Source organism: Oncorhynchus kisutch, linkage group LG26, assembly GCF_002021735.2.
Source record: "Oncorhynchus kisutch isolate 150728-3 linkage group LG26, Okis_V2, whole genome shotgun sequence".
NCBI classification, from domain to species: Eukaryota; Metazoa; Chordata; class Actinopteri; order Salmoniformes; family Salmonidae; genus Oncorhynchus; species Oncorhynchus kisutch.
The window spans coordinates 29,086,570-29,106,922 of record NC_034199.2 but is presented as its reverse complement, the minus strand read 5'-3'; the positions used below and the strand labels follow the sequence as shown (position 1 = coordinate 29,106,922).

General features: G+C 43.8%; 1 protein-coding gene across 2 annotated transcripts in view; it reads left to right on the top strand.

Moving 5' to 3' along the window:
• The window catches only part of dnajc15 (DnaJ (Hsp40) homolog, subfamily C, member 15), a 22,858-nt gene extending 2,505 nt beyond the window's left edge, over positions 1 to 20,353 (top strand). For both annotated transcript variants that reach the window (XM_020469989.2, XM_020469988.2), the window contains exons 2-6: positions 680 to 731; positions 16,916 to 16,989; positions 17,752 to 17,831; positions 18,177 to 18,247; positions 19,872 to 20,353. In XM_020469989.2, coding sequence (XP_020325578.1) covers positions 680 to 731; positions 16,916 to 16,989; positions 17,752 to 17,831; positions 18,177 to 18,247; positions 19,872 to 19,942 — 348 coding nt within the window. In that variant the 3' untranslated portion in view covers positions 19,943 to 20,353. The remainder of the gene's footprint in view (positions 1 to 679; positions 732 to 16,915; positions 16,990 to 17,751; positions 17,832 to 18,176; positions 18,248 to 19,871) is intronic.

The following is a 20,353-nucleotide window of genomic DNA, read 5'->3' as shown; positions in this document are numbered from 1 at the left end:
AGTACTAGCAACAGAAGGTTGGTTGTGTCATCACGGTGATGAATCTAGCAATCGCCAGTAACATGAATGTCATATAACAGGCTGTGATGTAATCAGTCGGCTGAGTGACTCAGGCTTGCAATGAAAACTGCGTTAATTTTTGTTGTTGTTGTTGACTGGTGGAAAAAGTACCCAATTGTCATACTTGAATAAAAGTCAATATACCTTAATAGAAAATGACTCAAGTAAAAGTCACCCAGTAAATAGTACTTGAGTAAGTCTATAATTATACATAAGTATCAAAAGTAAAAGCAGAAATCATTTCAAATTCCTTATATTAAAGCAAACCAGTCCGCACCATTTAATTTTTTTAAATTGTATTTACGGATAGCCAAGTGCACACTCAGACAATTTACAAACGAAGCTTGTGTGTTTAGTTTGTCTGCCAGATCAGAGGGAGTAGGGATGACCAGGGATGTTCTCTTGAGAAGTTTTGTGTGTCAGGCATAATGTATGGATTAAAAAGTACATGATTTTCTCTAGGAATATAGTAAAAGTATAAGTTGTCAAAAATATAAGTAGTAAAGTACAGATACCCCAAAAAAACTACTTAAGTAGATCTTTCAAGTATTTTTACTTAAGTATTTTACACCACTGTTGACTGATGGATTGTTGTATTGATATTGTTCTGTATCTTCAGGGTGGTACTCTGATAGCGGTTGGCCTTGGTGTTGCTGCTGCAGGCTTTGCAGGTAAGAAATAGTATAATATACACACACACACACACACACACACACACACACACACACACCTTGCTACAGTTTGTATGCCAGATAATGTGATATAACCAAAGATTTTTGGTGTTAATTACAAGTTTGCCCATACAAACCGCTGCCATAAATTCTTTAACTAACCTGGTATTGGCGATAATCACTTCATTCTCGACCGGCTCGATTCGGTCTTATGTAGAAAATTTGAAATTGTGTTTTTTTTAAACTTTCGATAAAAGTAGAGACCCGGTGCTAGAAAATGGTATATCATACACTACAGTTGAGGAACAGTGGGTAAGTAATTCTGCTTTGAAAGTTGATAAACTTGTAACCACACTTTTGAGAAAATGGCCCTTGAATATTTTTGTAAACCTACTGGAGAGTTCTTTTTTGTCTACAGCCATTTATCAGTGTTCACACCCTCTTAAGCCTTAGCCCCACCCATCTCTTTAAGGATATACATGTGTTAAACAGTGCGTACGGTAGTGTACTAAACAACCAAATATTTCAAGACTAAAGTGTGGTTAATACTACGTCTATCGACATGTCTGTAGACAGTTGTCGCAGTGACATCATGAACATTCTATAGTCATCCGACATCAAACTTGTCGATAAAAAAGACTCGCTGCATGACATCAGCAGCCTGGTGGTCCAAAATGACATCACTGCTGTACCACACCAATAAACCCATCCGTTAAACAATTAATTTAGTATATGTCAGTCTAACAAACCAGGCAACTAAAGGGAACTTTGTAAACAATGTTTTTGTTCATTTCTAGCTTGTTAGCTAACGTTAAATTAGCTGACTATCAAGTTCAAATAATGACCATATCAGAGCTGAAACATCTTAACTTTATCTTATTTACAAGTTAATGATGAGCTAATTACAGAAAATAATTTACTGTTGTGAGAGTGATGAAATAAACGCAAGGCATTCTACCGGAGAATTTTAGAACTTGGACACTGTCTCATTGGCCTAATGTTATATCCTAATTTTACTTTGGTGCAGGTCATGTTGTGCTTTACATTACCATCTGGTAAACACATAATTTCAAATAAAATCACATGCACAGGATACAGAAGGCGTAAACGGTACAGTGCAATCGTTACTTGCATAGGAGTCTTTTGTTTAGACATGTAGCAGGCTAGCTAGCTAAACAATTAACCATAATCCCAACTCATAACGTTACTACCATGCTTAAATCTGCAGGTAGCTAAAGCTAACCAACTAGGTTAAATGTTAGCTAGCTAACATTAGGCTATAACTAGCAAAGCAAATGGCTTTCTGAGATACAAATACAGTTGAAGTCGGAAGTTTACATACACCTTAGCCAAATACATTTAAACTCAGTTTCACTTTTCCGGACATTTAATCCTAGTAAAAAAAATCCATGTCTTAGGTCCGTTAGGATCACCACTTTATTTTAAGAATGTGAAATGTCAGAATAATAGCAGAGAAGGATTTATTTAAGCTTTTATTTCTTTCATCACATTCCCAGTGGGTCAGAAGTTTACATGCACTCAATTAGTATTTGGTAGCATTGCCTTTAAATTGTTTAACTTGGGTCAAACGTGTCGGGTAGCCTTCCACAAGCTTCCCACAATAAGTTGGGAGAATTTTGGCCCATTCCTGCTGACAGAGCTGGTGTAACTGTGTCAGGTTTGTAGGCCTCCTTGCTTGCACACACTTTTTCAGTTCTGCCCACAAATGTTCTATAGGATTGAGGTCAGTGCTTTGTGATGGCCACCTTGACTTTGTTGTCCTTAAGCCATTTTGCCACATCTTTGGAAGTATGCTTGGGGTCATTGTCCATTTGGAAGACCCATTTGCGACCAAGCTTTAACTTCCTGACTGATGTCTTGAGATTTTGCTTCAATATACCCACATAATTTTCTTTCCTCATGACGCCATCTATTTTGTGAAGTGCACCAGTCCCTCCTGCAGCAAAGCACCCCCACAACATGATGCTGCTACCCCCGTGCTTTACGGTTGGGATGGTGTTCTTCGGCTTGCAATCCTCCCCCTTTTTCCTCCAAACATAACGATGGTCATTATGGCCAAACAGTTCTATTTTTGTTTCAACAGACCAGAGGACATTTCTCCAAAAAGTATGAGCTTTGTCCCCATGTGCAGTTGCAAACCGTAGTCTGGCTTTTTTTAATGGTGGTTTTTGAGCAGTGGCTTCTTCCTTGCTGAGCGGCCTTTCAGATTATGTCAGTATAGGACTCGTTTTACTATGGATATAGATAATTTTGTACCTGTTTCCTCCAGCATCTTCACAAGGTCCTTTGCTGCTGTTCTGGGATTGATTTGCACTGTTCGCACCCAAGTATGTTAATCTCTAGGAGACAGAACGCGTCTCCTTCCAGAACGGTTTGACGGCTGTGTGGTCCCGTGGTGTTTAAGTACTATTGTTTGTACAGATGAATGTGGTCGTTCAGGCGTTTGGAAATTGCTCCCAAGGATGAACCAGACTTGTGGAGGTCTACAATTGTTTTCAGGTCTTGGCTGATTTCTTTAGATTTTTCCATGGTGTCAAGCAAAGTGGCACTGAGTTTGAAGGTAGGCCTTGAAATACATCCACAGGTACACCTCCATTTGACTCAAATGATGTCAATTAGCCTATCAGAAGCTTCTAAAGCCATGACATTTTTGGGAATTTTCCAAGCTGTTTAAAGGGGTAGTCAACTTAGTGTTTGTACACTTCTGATCCACTGGAATTGTGATGAAGTGAATTATAAGTGAAATGATCTGTCTGTAAACAATTGTTGGAAAAATTACTTGTGTCATGCACAAAGTAGATGTCCTAACCGACTTGCCAAAACTATAGTTTGTGAACAAGAAATTTGTAGAGTGGTTTAAAAACAAGTTAATGACTCCAACCAAAATTTGAAATGTATAATATCTGAACATGTAAGCTAGTCTCTTACCCAAAAACATGGATGAACACTTCTCCCTCTGTCACAGATGCCATGGTTGCCCTTAGTTTGAAGATGTAATCCGGAGACAGGTGTTTTATGAAACAGCCTTCTGTGTGTTCACTTTGACTCCCTCCTTATATTTGTAATCAAATACCAGAATTTTCTTAATCTCCTTAGCTATCAAACTCTGCGATCAAACTCTGGGCATTCCACTGATTTTAAAACTCGGTCACCTTCTTCCGTGACAACAACACTTGATCACCATTTCATATGACTGTCTGGTTCAAAGAAAATGTTTTTACCTAAGTCAGAGATTTCCTCATTGCCTGATTAATTTTCAGAGTCAGCATGGCACGATTGTCCTCCAGAACAGTGGTTCTCATCCAGGTCCTGGGGATCCAAAGGGGTGCACATTCTTTGTTTTTGCCCAAGCACTACACACCTGCTTCAAATCATCAAAGCCATTTGATGAGTTGATCATTTGAATCAGCTGTGTAGTGCTGCGGCAAAAACAAAAATGTGCAGCCCTTTGGGTCCCCAGGACCAAGATTGAGAACCAGTGCTCTAGAAAGTGGAGAGCATTAGCAACACCTTTGCAGTTCTTTGTGATATCTTTCAAAAAAGTCGCATTAGAAAGGCATCTTGACTTCCGGCGCCGACAGAGATGGCCGCCTCGCTTCGCGTTCCTAGGAAACTATGCAGTTTTTAGTTTTTTTACGTGTTATTTCTTACATTAGTACCCCAGGTCATCTTAGGTTTCATTACATACAGTCGAGAAGAACTACTGAATATAAGATCAGCGTCAACTCACCATCAGTACGACCAAGAATATGTTTTTCGCGACGCGGATCCTGTGTTCTGCCTTACAAACAGTACAACGGAGCGGATCCTATGCAGCGACCCAAAAAAACGACTCCGAAAGAGAGGGAAACGAGGCGGTCTTCTGGTCAGACTCCGGAGACGGGCACACCGTGCACCACTCCCTAGCATTCTTCTTGCCAATGTCCAGTCTCTTGACAACAAGGTTGATGAAATCCGAGCAAGGGTAGCATTCCAGAGGGACATCAGAGACTGTAATGTTCTTTGCTTCACGGAAACGTGGCTCACCGGAGAGACGCTATCCGAAGTGGTGCAGCCAACGGGTTTCTCCACGCATCGCGCCGACAGAAACAAACATCTTTCTGGTAAGAAGAGGGGTGGGGGCGTATGCCTTATGGCCAACGTGACATGGTGTGATGAAAGAAACATACAGGAACTCAAATCCTTCTGTTCACCTGATTTAGAATTCCTCACAATCAAATGTAGACCGCATTATCTACCAAGAGAATTCTCTTCGATTATAATCACAGCCGTATATATCCCCCCCCAAGCAGACACATCGATGGCTCTGAACGAACTTTATTTAACTCTCTGCAAACTGGAAACAATTTATCCGGAGGCTGCATTCATTGTAGCTGGGGATTTTAACAAGGCTAATCTGAAAACAAGACTCCCTAAATTTTATCAGCATATCGATTGCACAACCAGGGGTGGAAAGACCTTGGATCATTGTTACTCTAACTTCCGCGACGCATATAAGGCCCTGCCCCGCCCCCCTTTCGGAAAAGCTGACCACGACTCCATTTTGTTGATCCCTGCCTACAGACAGAAACTAAAACAAGAGGCTCCCACGCTGAGGTCTGTCCAACGCTGGTCCGACCAAGCTGACTCCACACTCCAAGACTGCTTCCATCACGTGGACTGGGAGATGTTTCGTATTGCGTCAGATAACAACATTGACGAATACGCTGATTCGGTGTGCGAGTTCATTAGAACGTGCGTTGAAGATGTCGTTCCCATAGCAACGATTAAAACATTCCCTAACCAGAAACCGTGGATTGATGGCAGCATTCGTGTGAAACTGAAAGCGCGAACCACTGCTTTTAATCAGGGCAAGGTGTCTGGTAACATGACCGAATACAAACAGTGCAGCTATTCCCTCCGCAAGGCTATCAAACAAGCTAAGCGCCAGTACAGAGACAAAGTAGAATCTCAATTCAACGGCTCAGACACAAGAGGCATGTGGCAGGGTCTACAGTCAATCACGGACTACAGGAAGAAATCCAGCCCAGTCACGGACCAGGATGTCTTGCTCCCAGGCAAACTAAATAACTTTTTTGCCCGCTTTGAGGACAATACTGTGCCACTGACACGGCCTGCAATGAAAACATGCGGTCTCTCCTTCACTGCAGCCGAGGTGAGTAAGACATTTAAACGTGTTAACCCTCGCAAGGCTGCAGGCCCAGACGGCATCCCCAGCCGCGCCCTCAGAGCATGCGCAGACCAGCTGGCCGGTGTGTTTACGGACATATTCAATCAATCCCTATACCAGTCTGCTGTTCCCACATGCTTCAAGAGGGCCACCATTGTTCCTGTTCCCAAGAAAGCTAAGGTAACTGAGCTAAACGACTACCGCCCCGTAGCACTCACATCCGTCATCATGAAGTGCTTTGAGAGACTAGTCAAGGACCATATCACCTCCACCCTACCTGACACCCTAGACCCACTCCAATTTGCTTACCGCCCAAATAGGTCCACAGACGATGCAATCTCAACCACACTGCACACTGCCCTAACCCATCTGGACAAGAGGAATACCTATGTGAGAATGCTGTTCATCGACTACAGCTCGGCATTCAACACCATAGTACCCTCCAAGCTCGTCATCAAGCTCGAGACCCTGGGTCTCGACCCCGCCCTGTGCAACTGGGTACTGGACTTCCTGACGGGCCGCCCCCAGGTGGTGAGGGTAGGCAACAACATCTCCACCCCTCTGATCCTCAACACTGGGGCCCCACAAGGGTGTGTTCTGAGCCCTCTCCTGTACTCCCTGTTTACCCACGACTGCGTGGCCACGCACGCCTCCAACTCAATCATCAAGTTTGCGGACGACACAACAGTGGTAGGCTTGATTACCAACAACGACGAGACGGCCTACAGGGAGGAGGTGAGGGCCCTCGGAGTGTGGTGTCAGGAAAATAACCTCACACTCAACGTCAACAAAACTAAGGAGATGATTGTGGACTTCAGGAAACAGCAGAGGGAACACCCCCCTATCCACATCGATGGAACAGTAGTGGAGAGGGTAGCAAGTTTTAAGTTCCTTGGCATACACATCACAGACAAACTGAATTGGTCCACTCACACAGACAGCATCGTGAAGAAGGCGCAGCAGCGCCTCTTCAACCTCAGGAGGCTGAAGAAATTCGGCTTCTCACCAAAAGCACTCACAAACTTCTACAGATGCACAATCGAGAGCATCCTGGCGGGGTGTATCACCGCCTGGTATGGCAACTGCACCGCCCTCAACCGTAAGGCTATCCAGAGGGTAGTGAGGTCTGCACAACGCATCACCGGGGGCAAACTACCTGCCCTCCAGGACACCTACACCACCCGATGCTACAGGAAGGCCATAAAGATCATCAAGGACATCAACCACCCGAGCCACTGCCTGTTCACCCCGCTGTCATCCAGAAGGCGAGGTCAGTACAGGTGCATCAAAGCTGGGACCGAGAGACTGAAAAACAGCTTCTATCTCAAGGCCATCAGACTGTTAAACAGCCACCACTAACATTGAGTGGCTGCTGCCAACACACTGTCAATGACACTGACTCAACTCTAGCCACTTTAATAATGGGAATTGATGGGAAATTATGTAAATATATCACTAGCCACTTTAAACAATGCTACCTTATATAATGTTACTTACCCTACATTATTCATCTCATATGCATATGTATATACTGTACTCTATATCATCGACTGCATCCTTATGTAATACATGTATCACTAGCCACTTTAACTATGCCACTTTGTTTACATACTCATCTCATATGTTATACTGTACTCTATCATCTACTGTATCTTGCCTATGCTGCTTTGTACCATCACTCATTCATATATCCTTATGTACATATTCCTTATCCCCTTACACTGTGTAGAAGACAGTAGTTTTTTTGGAATTGTTAGTTAGATTACTTGTTCATTATTACTGCATTGTCGGAACTAGAAGCACAAGCATTTCGCTACACTCGCATTAACATCTGCTAACCATGTGTATGTGACAAATAAAATTTGATTTGATTTGATTTACCAACGCATTCTGAGCAGCTCATGCATATTATAGACAGACGCATGCTACATGGCAGACCAATCCGAACTCCTCTCTCGGCATGTCCAGCCCATCAATAACCTCAGCAAATCATGGCTAGCGGGAAGGTCATAATTTAACTATTTTATTTGCATGTACAGATGGCATACAACTTTTTGTTATTAAAGCTCATGAAAGTTCACATGTTCCACAAGCCATTTCTACCCCAAAAAATGCATTTAGATTTTTTTTTTAATGCTTAAGTTCAAATGTCTCACCTGTGAAGTAACATATGCAACATATGCCTAGTTTCCTGAAACAAGTCACAAATGTCAGTGTACAGTTGCAGGTGGCAAATCCTTGTTTTGTAACGCAAGAGACAGTTCGTCACCATCTTAGCTGCCCACATCTAGCATTTTGCAGGAACTAGTTGTTTCTATGCAACACTACACATATGCAAGAGGCATATCTCACTTGATACAAAACATGGATTTTCTATCTTTCTGAGTCTCTCTGGTGTTTGTAAAACCACCTGCAACTATACACATGTATGAGAAGTTTTTCCAGAATCAAGATCGAAGAGAGTACCGCCAATACCAAGTTAGTTGAAAAATTTATTGCAGCGGTTTGTATGGACAAACCTCTAACGTCCAGTAATGGACACCAAAGATCTTTGTACGCCAGATAATGTGATATAACCAAAGATCTTTGTATGCCAGATAATGTGATATAACCAATCACACATCCATGTGATTTAGAAAGTTGGATGTCTTACAAAACAGTATATTCCTGTCATTTTATACAGTGATAGTACAGATATCATGTTGCAGAGCGCAGCAGTGAATAGGCACTATGCCATTATCCGCATTGGTACAAGAGTGTCATTCAGCACAGCTGTTTTGAATAGTGGTTAATAGTAAGGCAGTGTGTGGTCTGCCAGTTGCCACAGAGTTCGGGTAATGTGAGGTCAGTGTTAGTTGTCGTGGCGGCTTTGAGGAAGAGCACAGTCTAATTATCCTCTCAATGTAAATGGAAAGGCCAGCAGCAGGCCATCCATGCACGTGCGTGTGTGCGGTCCCTTCATAGTTGATGGACTTTCAGCTTTGTAGTTTTAGGAAAACTGAACTTCCAGGCAGCCTGGAGGTGGAGTAGTGGATTTACACCGCCCACTCAGAACATGTCAGTCACCAGGTTATAAATAATGCCCTGATTACTCCCTGAGCTTAGCAGCATGGCTCTCATACATGACTGAGTGGTTTTGTGTTTTTCTCTTGGAAACCAGCTCCTCCAGATTTCTGCTAACTTCTTGTGTGTGTGGACTTTATAAACAGAGAATGTTTGGCAGGGTATAGATGCTGACTGGCTCTATGTGGGTTTGGAGAGTGACTGCAGCTTACCAACACAAACACTGACCCAGTACACACCGATGATACACACACCCACACACACACTCCGATACATGTTACACATAGAAGACCAGTCCTTATAGCCTTTAGCTGTGCCCTTATCCTACTCATCCTCTGTTCGTCTGGTGATGTAGAGGTTAATCCAGCACCTGCAGTGCCTAGCTCAAATCAAATCAAATTTATTTATATAGCCCTTCGTACATCAGCTGATATCTCAAAGTGCTGTACAGAAACCCAGCCTAAAACCCCAAACAGCAAGCAATTCAGGTGTAGAAGCACGATGGCTAGGAAAAACTCCCTAGAAAGGCCAATACCTAGGAAGAAACCTAGAGAGGAACCAGGCTATGTGGGGTGGCCAGTCCTCTTCTGGCTGTGCCGGGTGGAGATTATAACAGAACATGGCCAAGATGTTCAAATGTTCATAAATGACCAGCATGGTCGAATAATAATAAGGCAGAACAGTTGAAACTGGAGCAGCAGCACAGTCAGGTGGAAGTTGAAACTGGAGCAGCAGCATGGCCAGGTGGACTGGGGACAGCAAGGAGTCATCATGTCAGGTAGTCCTGGGGCATGGTCCTAGGGCTCAGGTCAGTTGAAACTGGAACAGCAGCATGGCCAGGTGGACTGGGGACAGCAAGGAGTCATCATGTCAGGTCCTCCGAGAGAAAGAAAGAGAGAAGGAGAGAATTAGAGAACGCACACTTAGATTCACACAGGACACCGAATAGGACAGGAGAAGTACTCCAGATATAACAAACTGACCCCAGCCCCCCGACTCATATACTACTGCAGCATAAATACTGGAGGCTGAGACAGGAGGGGTCAGGAGACACTGTGGCCCCATCCTAGGACACCCCGGACAGGGCCAAACAGGAAGGATATAACCCCACCCACTTTGCCAAAGCACAGCCCCCACACCACTAGAGGGATATCTTCAACCACCAACTTACCATCCTGAGACAAGGCTGAGTATAGCCCACAAAGATCTCCGCCACGGCACAACCCAAGGGGGGGGCGCCAACCCAGACAGGATGACCACAACAGTGAATCAACCCACTCAGGTGACGCACCCCCTCCAGGGACGGCATGAGAGAGCCCCAGCAAGCCAGTGACTCAGCCCCTGTAATAGGGTTAGAGGCAGAGAATCCCAGTGGAAAGAGGGGAACCGGCCAGGCAGAGACAGCAAGGGCGGTTCGTTGCTCCAGAGCCTTTCCGTTCACCCTCTCACTCCTGGGCCAGACTACACTCAATCATATGACCCACTGAAGAGATGAGTCTTCAGTAAAGACTTAAAGGTTGAGACCGAGTTTGCGTCTCTGACATGGGTAGGCAGACCGTTCCATAAAAATGGAGCTCTATAGGAGAAAGCCCTGCCTCCAGCTGTTTGCTTAGAAATTCTAGGGACAATTAGGAGGCCTGCATCTTGTGACCGTAGCGTACGTGTAGGTATGTACGGCAGGACCAAATCAGAGAGATGGGTAGGAGCAAGCCCATGTAATGCTTTGTAGGTTAGCAGTAAAACCTTGAAATCAGCCCTTGCTTTGACAGGAAGCCAGTGTAGAGAGGCTAGCACTGGAGTAATATGATCAAATTTTTTGGTTCTAGTCAGGATTCTAGCAGCCGTATTTAGCACTAACTGAAGTTTATTTAGTGCTTTATCCGGGTAGCCGGAAAATAGAGCATTGCAGTAGTCTAACCTAGAAGTGACAAAAGCATGGATTAATTTTTCTGCATCATTTTTGGACAGAAAGTTTCTGATTTTTGCAATGTTACGTAGATGGAAAAAAGCTGTCCTCGAAATGGTCTTGATATGTTCTTCAAAAGAGAGATCAGGGTCCAGAGTAACGTCGAGGTCCTTCACAGTTTTATTTGAGACGACTGTACAACCATTAAGATTAATTGTCAGATTCAACAGAAGATCTCTTTGTTTCTTGGGACCTAGAACAAGCATCTCTGTTTTGTCCGAGTTTAATAGTAAAAAGTTTGCAGCCATCCACTTCCTTATGTCTGAAACACATGCTTCTAGCGAGGGCAATTTTGGGGCTTCACCATGTTTCATTGAAATGTACAGCTGTGTGTCATCCACATAGCAGTGAAAGTTTACATTATGTTTTCGAATAACATCCCCAAGAGGTAAAATATATAGTGAAAACAATAGTGGTCCTAAAACGGAACCTTGAGGAACACCGAAATGTACAGTTGATTTGTCAGAGTACAAACCATTCACAGAGACAAACTGATATCTTTCCGACAGATAAGATCTAAACCAGGCCAGAACATGTCCGTGTAGACCAATTTGGGTTTCCAATCTCTCCAAAAGAATGTGGTGATCGATGGTATCAAAAGCAGCACTAAGGTCTAGGAGCACGAGGACAGATGCAGAGCCTCGGTCCGATGCCATTAAAATGTCATTTACCACCTTCACAAGTGCCGTCTCAGTGCTATGATGGGGTCTAAAACCAGACTGAAGCATTTCGTATACATTGTTTGTCTTCAGGAAGGCAGTGAGTTGCTGCGCAACAGCCTTCTCTAAAATTTTTGAGAGGAATGGAAGATTCGATATAGGCCGATAGTTTTTTAAATATTTTCTGGGTCAACGTTTGGCTTTTTCAAGAGAGGCTTTATTACTGCCACTTTTAGTGAGTTTGGTACACATCCAGTGGATAGAGAGCCGTTTATAATGTTCAACATAGGAGGGCCAAGCACAGGAAGCAGCTCTTTCAGTAGTTTAGTTGGAATAGGGTCCAGTATGCAGCTTGAAGGTTTAGAGGCCATGATTATTTTCATCATTGTGTCAAGAGATATAGTACTAAAACACTTGAGCGTCTCTCTTGATCCTAGGTCCTGGCAGAGTTGTGTAGACTCAGGACAACTGAGGTTTGGAGGAATACGCAGGTTTAAAGGGTAGTCCGTAATTTGCTTTCTAATAATCATAATCTTTTCCTCAAAGAAGTTCATGAATTTATCACTGCTAAAGTGAAAGTCACCTCTCTTGGGGAATGCTGCTTTTTAGTTAGCTTTGCGACAGTATCAAAAAGGAATTTCGGATTGTTCTTATTTTCCTCAATTAAGTTAGAAAAATAGGATGATCGAGCAGCAGTAAGGGCTCTACGGTACTGCACGGTACCGTCCTTCCAAGCTAGTTGGAAGACTTCCAGTTTGGTGTGGCGCCATTTCCGTTCCAATTTTCTGGAAGCTTGCTTCAGAGCTCGGGTATTTTCTGTGTACCAGGGAGCTAGTTTCTTATGAGAATTTTTTTTTGTTTTTAGGGGTGCAACTGCATCTAGGGTATTGCGCAAGGTTAAATTGAGATCCTCAGTTAGGTGGTTAACTGATTTTTGTCCTCTGGCGTCCTTGGGTAGACAGAGGGAGTCTGGAAGGGCATCAAGGAATCTTTGTGTTGTCTGTGAATTTATAGCACGACTTTTGATGTTCCTTGGTTGGGGTCTGAGCAGATTATTTGTTGCAATTGCAAACGTAATAAAATGGTGGTCCGATAGTCCAGGGTTATGAGGAAAAACATTAAGATCCACCACATTTATTCCATGGGACAAAACTAGGTCCAGCGTATGACTGTGACAGTGAGTGGGTCCAGAGACATGTTGGACAAAACCCACTGAGTCGATGATGGCTCCGAAAGCCTTTTGGAGTGGGTCTGTGGACTTTTCCATGTGAATATTAAAGTCACCAAAGATTAGAATATTATCTGCTATGACTACAAGGTCCGATAGGAATTCAGGGAACTCAGTGAGAAACGCTGTATATGGCCCAGGAGGCCTGTAAACAGTAGCTATAAAAAGTGATTGAGTAGGCTGCATAGATTTCATGACTAGAAGCTCAAAAGACGAAAACGTCATTTTTTGGGGGGGTAAATTGAAATTTACTATCGTAAATGTTAGCAACACCTCCGCCTTTGCGGGATGCACGGGGGATATGGTCACTAGTGTAGCCAGGAGGTGAGGCCTCATTTAAAACAGTAAATTCATCAGGCTTAAGCCATGTTTCAGTCAGGCCAATCACATCAAGATTATGATCAGTGATTAGTTCATTGACTATAATTGCCTTTGAAGTAAGGGATCTAACATTAAGTAGCCCTATTTTGAGATGTGAGGTATCATGATCTCTTTCAGTAATGAAAGGAGGTGGTCTTTTTCCTAGTGAGATTGCTAAGGCGAACACCGCCATGTTTAGTTTTGCCCAAGCTAGGTCGAGGCACAGACACGGTCTCAATGGTGATAGCTGAGCTGACTACACTGACTGTGCTAGTGGCAGACTCCACTATGCTGGCAGGCTGGCTAACAGCCTGCTGCCTGGCCTGTACCCTATTTCATTGTGGAGCTCGAGGAGTTAGAGCCCTGTCTATGTTGGTAGATAAGATGAGAGCACCTCTCCAGCTAGGATGGAGTCCGTCACTCCTCAGCAGGTCAGGCTTGGTCCTGTTTGTGGGTGAGTCCCAGAAAGAGGGCCAATTATCTACAAATTCTAACTTTTGGGAGGGGCAGAAAACAGTTTTCAACCAGCGATTGAGTTGTGAGACTCTGCTGTAGAGCTCATCACTCCCCCTAACTGGGAGGGGGCCAGAGACAATTACTCGATGCCGAAACATCTTTCTAGCTGATATGCACGCAGAAGCTATGTTGCGCTTAGTGATCTCTGACTGTTTCATCCTAACATCGTTGGTGCCGACGTGGATAACAATATCTCTATACTCTCTACACTCGCCAGTTTTAGCTTTAGCCAGCACCATCTTCAGATTAGCCTTAACGTCGGTAGCCCTGCCCCCGGGTAAACAGTGTATGATCTCTGGATGATTCGCTTTAAGTCTAATACTGCGGGTAATGGAGTCGCCAATGACTAGAGTTTTCAATTTGTCAGAGCTAATGGTGGGAAGCTTCGGCGTCTCAGACCCCGTAACGGGAGGAGTAGAGACCAGAGAAGAATCGGCCTCTGACTCCGACCCGCTGCTTAATGGGGAAAACCGGTTGAAAGTTTCTGTCGGCTGAATGAGCGACACTCCAAATCACAGGTGCTTTCATTAGTTGACTTCTGAAACAGTAAAAGCCTTGGTTTCATGCCTGTTAACATCAGAAGCCTTCTTCCTAAGTTTTTTTTATTCACTGCTTTAGCACACTCCAACCCTGATGTCCTAGCCGTGTCTGAATATTCTGAAATTTCCATCCCCAACTACAACATTTTCCGCCAAGATAGAACTGCCAAAGGGGGTGGAGTTAGCCTACAGAGTTCTGTCATACTATCCAGGTCTGTGCCCAAACAGTTCGAGCTTCTACTTTTAAAACTCCACCTTTCCAGAATTAAGTCTCTCACTGTTGCTGCTTGTTATAGACCCCCCCTCAGCCCCCAGCTGTGCCCTGGACACCATATGTGAATTATTTGCCCCCCATTTATCTTCCGAGTTTGTACTCTTAGGTGACCTAAACTGGGATATGCTTAACACCCCAGCCATCCTACAGTCTAAATGTCACGCCTTGGTCATTGTATTTTTGTGTTTTCGTTATATATTTGGTCAGGCCAGGGTGTGACAGGGGTTTATGTTATTGTATTTTCGTATTGGGGTTTGTAGTATTTGGGATCGCGGCAGATTAGGGGTGTTGTATAGGCTTGACTGCCTGAGGCGGTTCTCAATCAGCAGTCAGGTGATTCTCGTTGCCTCTGATTGGGAACCGTATTTAGGTAGCCTGAGTTTCGCTTTGTCTTTCGTGGGTGATTGTTCCTGTCTCTGTGTAGTGTTCACCAGATAGGCTGTAATTAGGTTTCTCGTTCCGTTTTTTTTTTTTTTGTATTTATAAGTTAGTTCCTGTATCGTTTCCGTCATTTGTTTCATTAAAGATCATGATTAACCACCACGCTGCATTTCGGTCCTCTCTTTCAACAAACAAAGAACGTCGTTACACTAAACTAGATGCCCTCAATCTCACACAAATTATCAAGGAACCTACCAGGTACAACCCTAATTCCTTGAACACGGGCACCCTCATAGATATCATCCTGATCAACCTGCCCTCTAAATACACTTCTGCTGTCTTCAACCAAGATCACTGACTCATTGCCACGGTCAAACAACCACCCCTCATCACTGTCAAACTCTCCCAAAAACACTTCAGCGAGCTGGCCTTTCTAATATACCTGGCTCAGGTATCCTGGAAGGATATTGACCTCATTCCTTCAGTAGAGGATGCCTGGTTATTCTTTTAAAGTGTTTTCCTCACCATCTTAAATAAGCATGCCCCTTTCAAAAAATCTTGAACTAAGAACAGATATAGCCTTTGGTTCACTCCAGACCTGACTGCCCTTGACCAGCACAAAAACATCCATTAGCATCGAATAGCCCCTGCGATATGCAACTTTTAACAGAAGTTAGGAACCAATATACACAGGCAGTTAGGAAAGCAAAGGCTAGCTATTTCAAACAGAAATTTGCATCCTGTAGCATAAATACCAAAAAGTTCTGGGACACTAAGTTCCATGGAGAATAAGAGCACCTCCTCCCAGCTGCCCACTGCACTGAGGCTAGGAAACACTGTCACCACCGATAAATCTATGATAATTGAGAATTTTAATAAGCATTTTTTTTGACAGCTGGCCATGCTTTCCACCTGGCTACCCCTACCACGGTCAACAGCTCTGCACCCCCCACAGCAACTTGCCCAAGCCTCCCCTATTTCTCCTTCACCCAAATCCAGATAGCTGATGTCCTGAAAGAGCTGCAAAATCTGGACCCCTACAAATCAGCTGGGCTAGACAATCTGGACCATCTCTTTTCTAAAATTATACCCCTATTACTAGTCTATTCAAACTCTCTTTCGTATCGTCTGAGATCCCTAGGGATTGGAAAGCTGCCGCGGTCAGGCCCCTCTTCAAAGGGGGAGACACTCTAGACCCAAACTGTTGTAGACCTATATCCATCCTGCCCTGCCTTTCTAAAAATCTTCGAAAGCTGAGTTAACCTCTCTGCGCACGGAACCCGGTAGGGGGCTGAAATTCGAAAACATACGGTTGAAAATACAAGTGCCTAGAATCTTGCTAATCCAACTGCGTTGTCAGATTTAAAAAAGGATTTACTGCTAAAGAATACGATGCGATTATCTGAGGATAGAGCCCCATAAAAAAACAACTATTTCAACCAGCACAGGCGTAACAAACGAATTATAACAATCCAGCTTCAGTGATTTTTGTATCTCCCTCACTAACTTAAACATCAGCTGCCATAGCAGCTTACTGATCATTGCACCTGTACACAGCCCATCTGTAAATAGCCCACCCAACTACCTCATCCCCATATTGTTATTTATTTTTTTGCTCCTTTGCACCCCAGTATCTCTACTTGCACATTCATCTTCTGCACATCTATCACTCCAGTGTTAAATTGCTAAATTGTAATTATTTCACCACTATGGCCTATTTATTGCCCTACCTCCCTAATCTTACTACATTTGCACACACTGTATATAGACTTTTCTATTGTGTTGTTGACTGTACATTTGTTTATCCCATCTGTAACTCTGTGTTGTTGTGTCACACTGCTTTGCTTTATCTTGGCCAGGTCACAGTTGTAAATGAGAACTTGTTCTCAACTGGCCTACCTGGTTAAATAAAAGTGGGAAAAAATTATACAGGACAAGAACATAACTTTGGTGACCAGTGGAAAGGGGTCTGTTTGTGTAGGACAATAATTATGTACTGTGTTTCAGGTCGTTATGCCTTCCAGTTGTGGAAGCCTCTAGGACAAGTCCTGTCACAGACTGCTAAGAAGATGCCCACCTCCGTAAGTAACCCACTAACTTGGTTATGTGGGGATGATTAAGTGGAGATGAAAACGTGTCTAACCATGTAGACCTATATGTTTTTTTGGGGCAACTTCTAATGAACTCCAACTGATTGTTAGTATGTCTTGGTACACTGTATTCTGAAACTATGCATGATCAACGATGATCATGCATACTCTCCCACCACGCTACAGACGCATATTTGCAAATCTGGGGGATTCATGAATTGCCCCATCAGATAGTCACCAAGCACCAATGTTTGTGGTATAGTACTTATTCCACTGACTGTCTGTAGGGTGGGTAGTTGGTGGACTGACTCATGGTCTTCAGTTTCCCCTGCTTCACCTGAGTTATGGCTCCACACACCAAAGGCTCCCAGACAGGGTGATGCACCCACTGCCCTCTCTCGTGTGTGTGTGTGTGTGTGTGTGTGTGTGTGTGTGTGTGTGTGTGTGTGTGTGTGTGTGTGTGTGTGAGAGAGAATAAAGCAGTGTGTGACGTGAGATGGATGAGTGATCAGACCTCACACTGCGTGTGTCTGGCAGTTTCTCCCAGTGTGTACTGTGTGACAATGAGGCAGTGCTGGACCGAAGGGAGTTAATGAACCCTATGTACCACAGAATAAACTTCCACCCTTCTTACTCTAAGCATTTACACTAACGAGTAAAAGAGGATAACATTTCTAGACAGTCAGTGGGTGAGTTGAATCATTTCTAGGTGTGTGTGTGTACTTTCAGTACTAACATCTCTTCTCTCTCCAGACCTTCTCATCACACTACTATAAAGGAGGGTTTGACCAGAAGATGACTAAGCGAGAAGCCAGCCTCATTCTTGGTATCAGGTAAGACTGGCGGAAGTGTGTCATGCTCTCCTGTTTGTGCGGATGTGTACTCAATGTTTTATTTCAGTCTGTGTTCATGCTAAGGATGTGTTTGATTTATCTGTGTCTTTGATGGGTTTATATTAGTTATCTTTCTTTTTGGTTTAGTTAAATTTCACACTGTCAATCAGGGAGAAGAGAACAGAACACCTGAATAGTTTAGTGGTCAGAAGAACTCAATGTTCTTACTGCAACTTGTGAATGTGATTTGACCACTAGATGGTGCTGTAATCCTGTGCTAAATCTGTGTGTAGCCCTATTTTGTACATTCTTCTAATCCCAATCCTGTATCTCTCCCCCCTATAGCCCGACCAGCACCAAGTCCAAGGTGAGAGATGCCCACCGGAGGATCATGGTCCTCAACCACCCAGATAAAGGTCAGTTGACAGTTTAATCCAATTTACTGGACATGAGAAAAAACAGATTGGAGACATCTGAGTTAATTATACAGTGATGATCTCCTATTACTGGTTCTTGTGTGAACAGCATATCACCTGACTTTATTGAACCCATATACAAGGTGTTTTTCCCAGCGTCAGGCTTGTGCACTCGCCCCCTCTCCTCTATCAAGGTTAATGGCCTCCCTCGGTCTCCCTCTCCTGAGAGGTGTGTACACACACACACAAAGTCACGCTCATACACAGCAGCTAGTTTTACACACCCGTGCACTGTGTTTTTCCCTCTCCTGAGAGGAATCCACACACACACACACACACACACAGCGTGTAGTTTTTACTCAGTGTGAAATGAGAAATGGCCTGTGGGATTCCTCTCTGACTGGGCGATAAGGGCTGAGGTGACAGAGAGAGAGAGGGAGGAGTTAGAGAGGGGGACAAAGAATAAATAGGGGATGAAATATGGGGCTATAAGCTCTATAGGGTCACCTGTAGGAATATCCATCAATACTGTCATCCTTGGATATGGCTTTGTGTTCTGTTTCAGGAGGTAGCACAGTATCTATTATAGTTAATTTTCATGTGTTTGGTTACTGGGACATCGATGGAGAAGAGAGGGTAATAACCCACAGCTTCTCTGTCTGTCAGTCAGCCAGGTCTGGGCAGGAAAGAGTGGACCGATTCTTGGTCAGAGTAATGGATTGGAATGATTGGCTAATTACCTCTCATTATTTCCTGTATTTGAGCCAATAAGGTCCAGTGAGCAAGATGACGCGATTTCAGAAAGGGAATCAGACTGCTCTCTATTTCTGCCTCTCTCGGCCTCTAGCCCTGTTTTTAGTGTCTTTCCTTCCCTGTGAGTGTGCTGAAGGCCGTGCCAGGCCGGCTCTGTGTTTGTCAGTGACTGATTAGCAGACTAGTTGAGGCCTTCGTCAGGCCCTGCTCTCTGTCACTGCAAACAATAACACTCATTTATTACCCTAAACACACACATACAGTTCTGCTGGGGGGGGGGGGGGGCAGTATACACACATGGCTACTAAGAAAGTGTTGTACACACACACACACCTGTGTCCTCAGGCTGTCTTAGTGTCTCACAGCAGACTACTACTCCCAGGATGCTGTACTCATTGACCCTGTGAGCTGAGCAGACCACTCTGCCTCAGAACACGCACAAATCTCTATCATGTGTTTTCAGAGCAGTGTGGTGGGGGTAGGAGACGAGGAGAGGAAGTCACTTTAGACTATTAGTATGCGACCCAACTTCAGTTTGTGCTAGCTCAGCATACACCCATTTCCTGTGCTCCATAGTGATTAGTGTTCCACCGTGTCTTAAAGCACTATAAAAGGTGATTGGATGTGACTTAGACTGCTAATGACTGAGCCTACTGAAGTCCTCTACTCCTGACAGTAGATGTCACTGAGTTTTTTTTTTTTTCATGCCTGGGGAAACAGCTTGCATGCCATGTGTAGACTGTTATATTGTTCTTACCTGGAATGGATAGAGGGGTGAGAGAGATGGAATGGGGGGGGGGGACAATGGGAGGAAAAAAGAGGATTAAACAGACGGGCATTGATGAGAAGGGGATGTGTGTTCTCTCTCCAGGTGGATCTCCTTACATGGCCGCCAAGATCAACGAGGCCAAGGACCTGCTGGATAAAGACCAACGCCGCTGATAAAAACTACAAACTACCCCTCTGACCTCCTGGACTACAGTATACTACAGATCTATTTATTCCAGCCCTAAAACATTACCATCCCCAGAGACTATTCTGAAACATTTTTCCTGAACAAGGATATCTTTCAAGTTGAAGGTCGCCTGTAGTTAACTTTACAGAAGTCAACATGTCAACTGTAGTCTGTTGTAAATACACTGTACCATAAGATACAAGATAATAATATTCCATAGAATAAGAAATTCAAACCTTTCTGTTACCTTTTTATTCCTCTGTGTGGTAAAAACATTATGACCACTGTGAGATTAACAACACACTGACAGAGACCAAGCCTAGCTGAGCAGTGTGTGTGAATAACACGGTTAGTCATTTATCAAAGTTTGCTGAATAAAGCATTTTCTGTAATGGTAA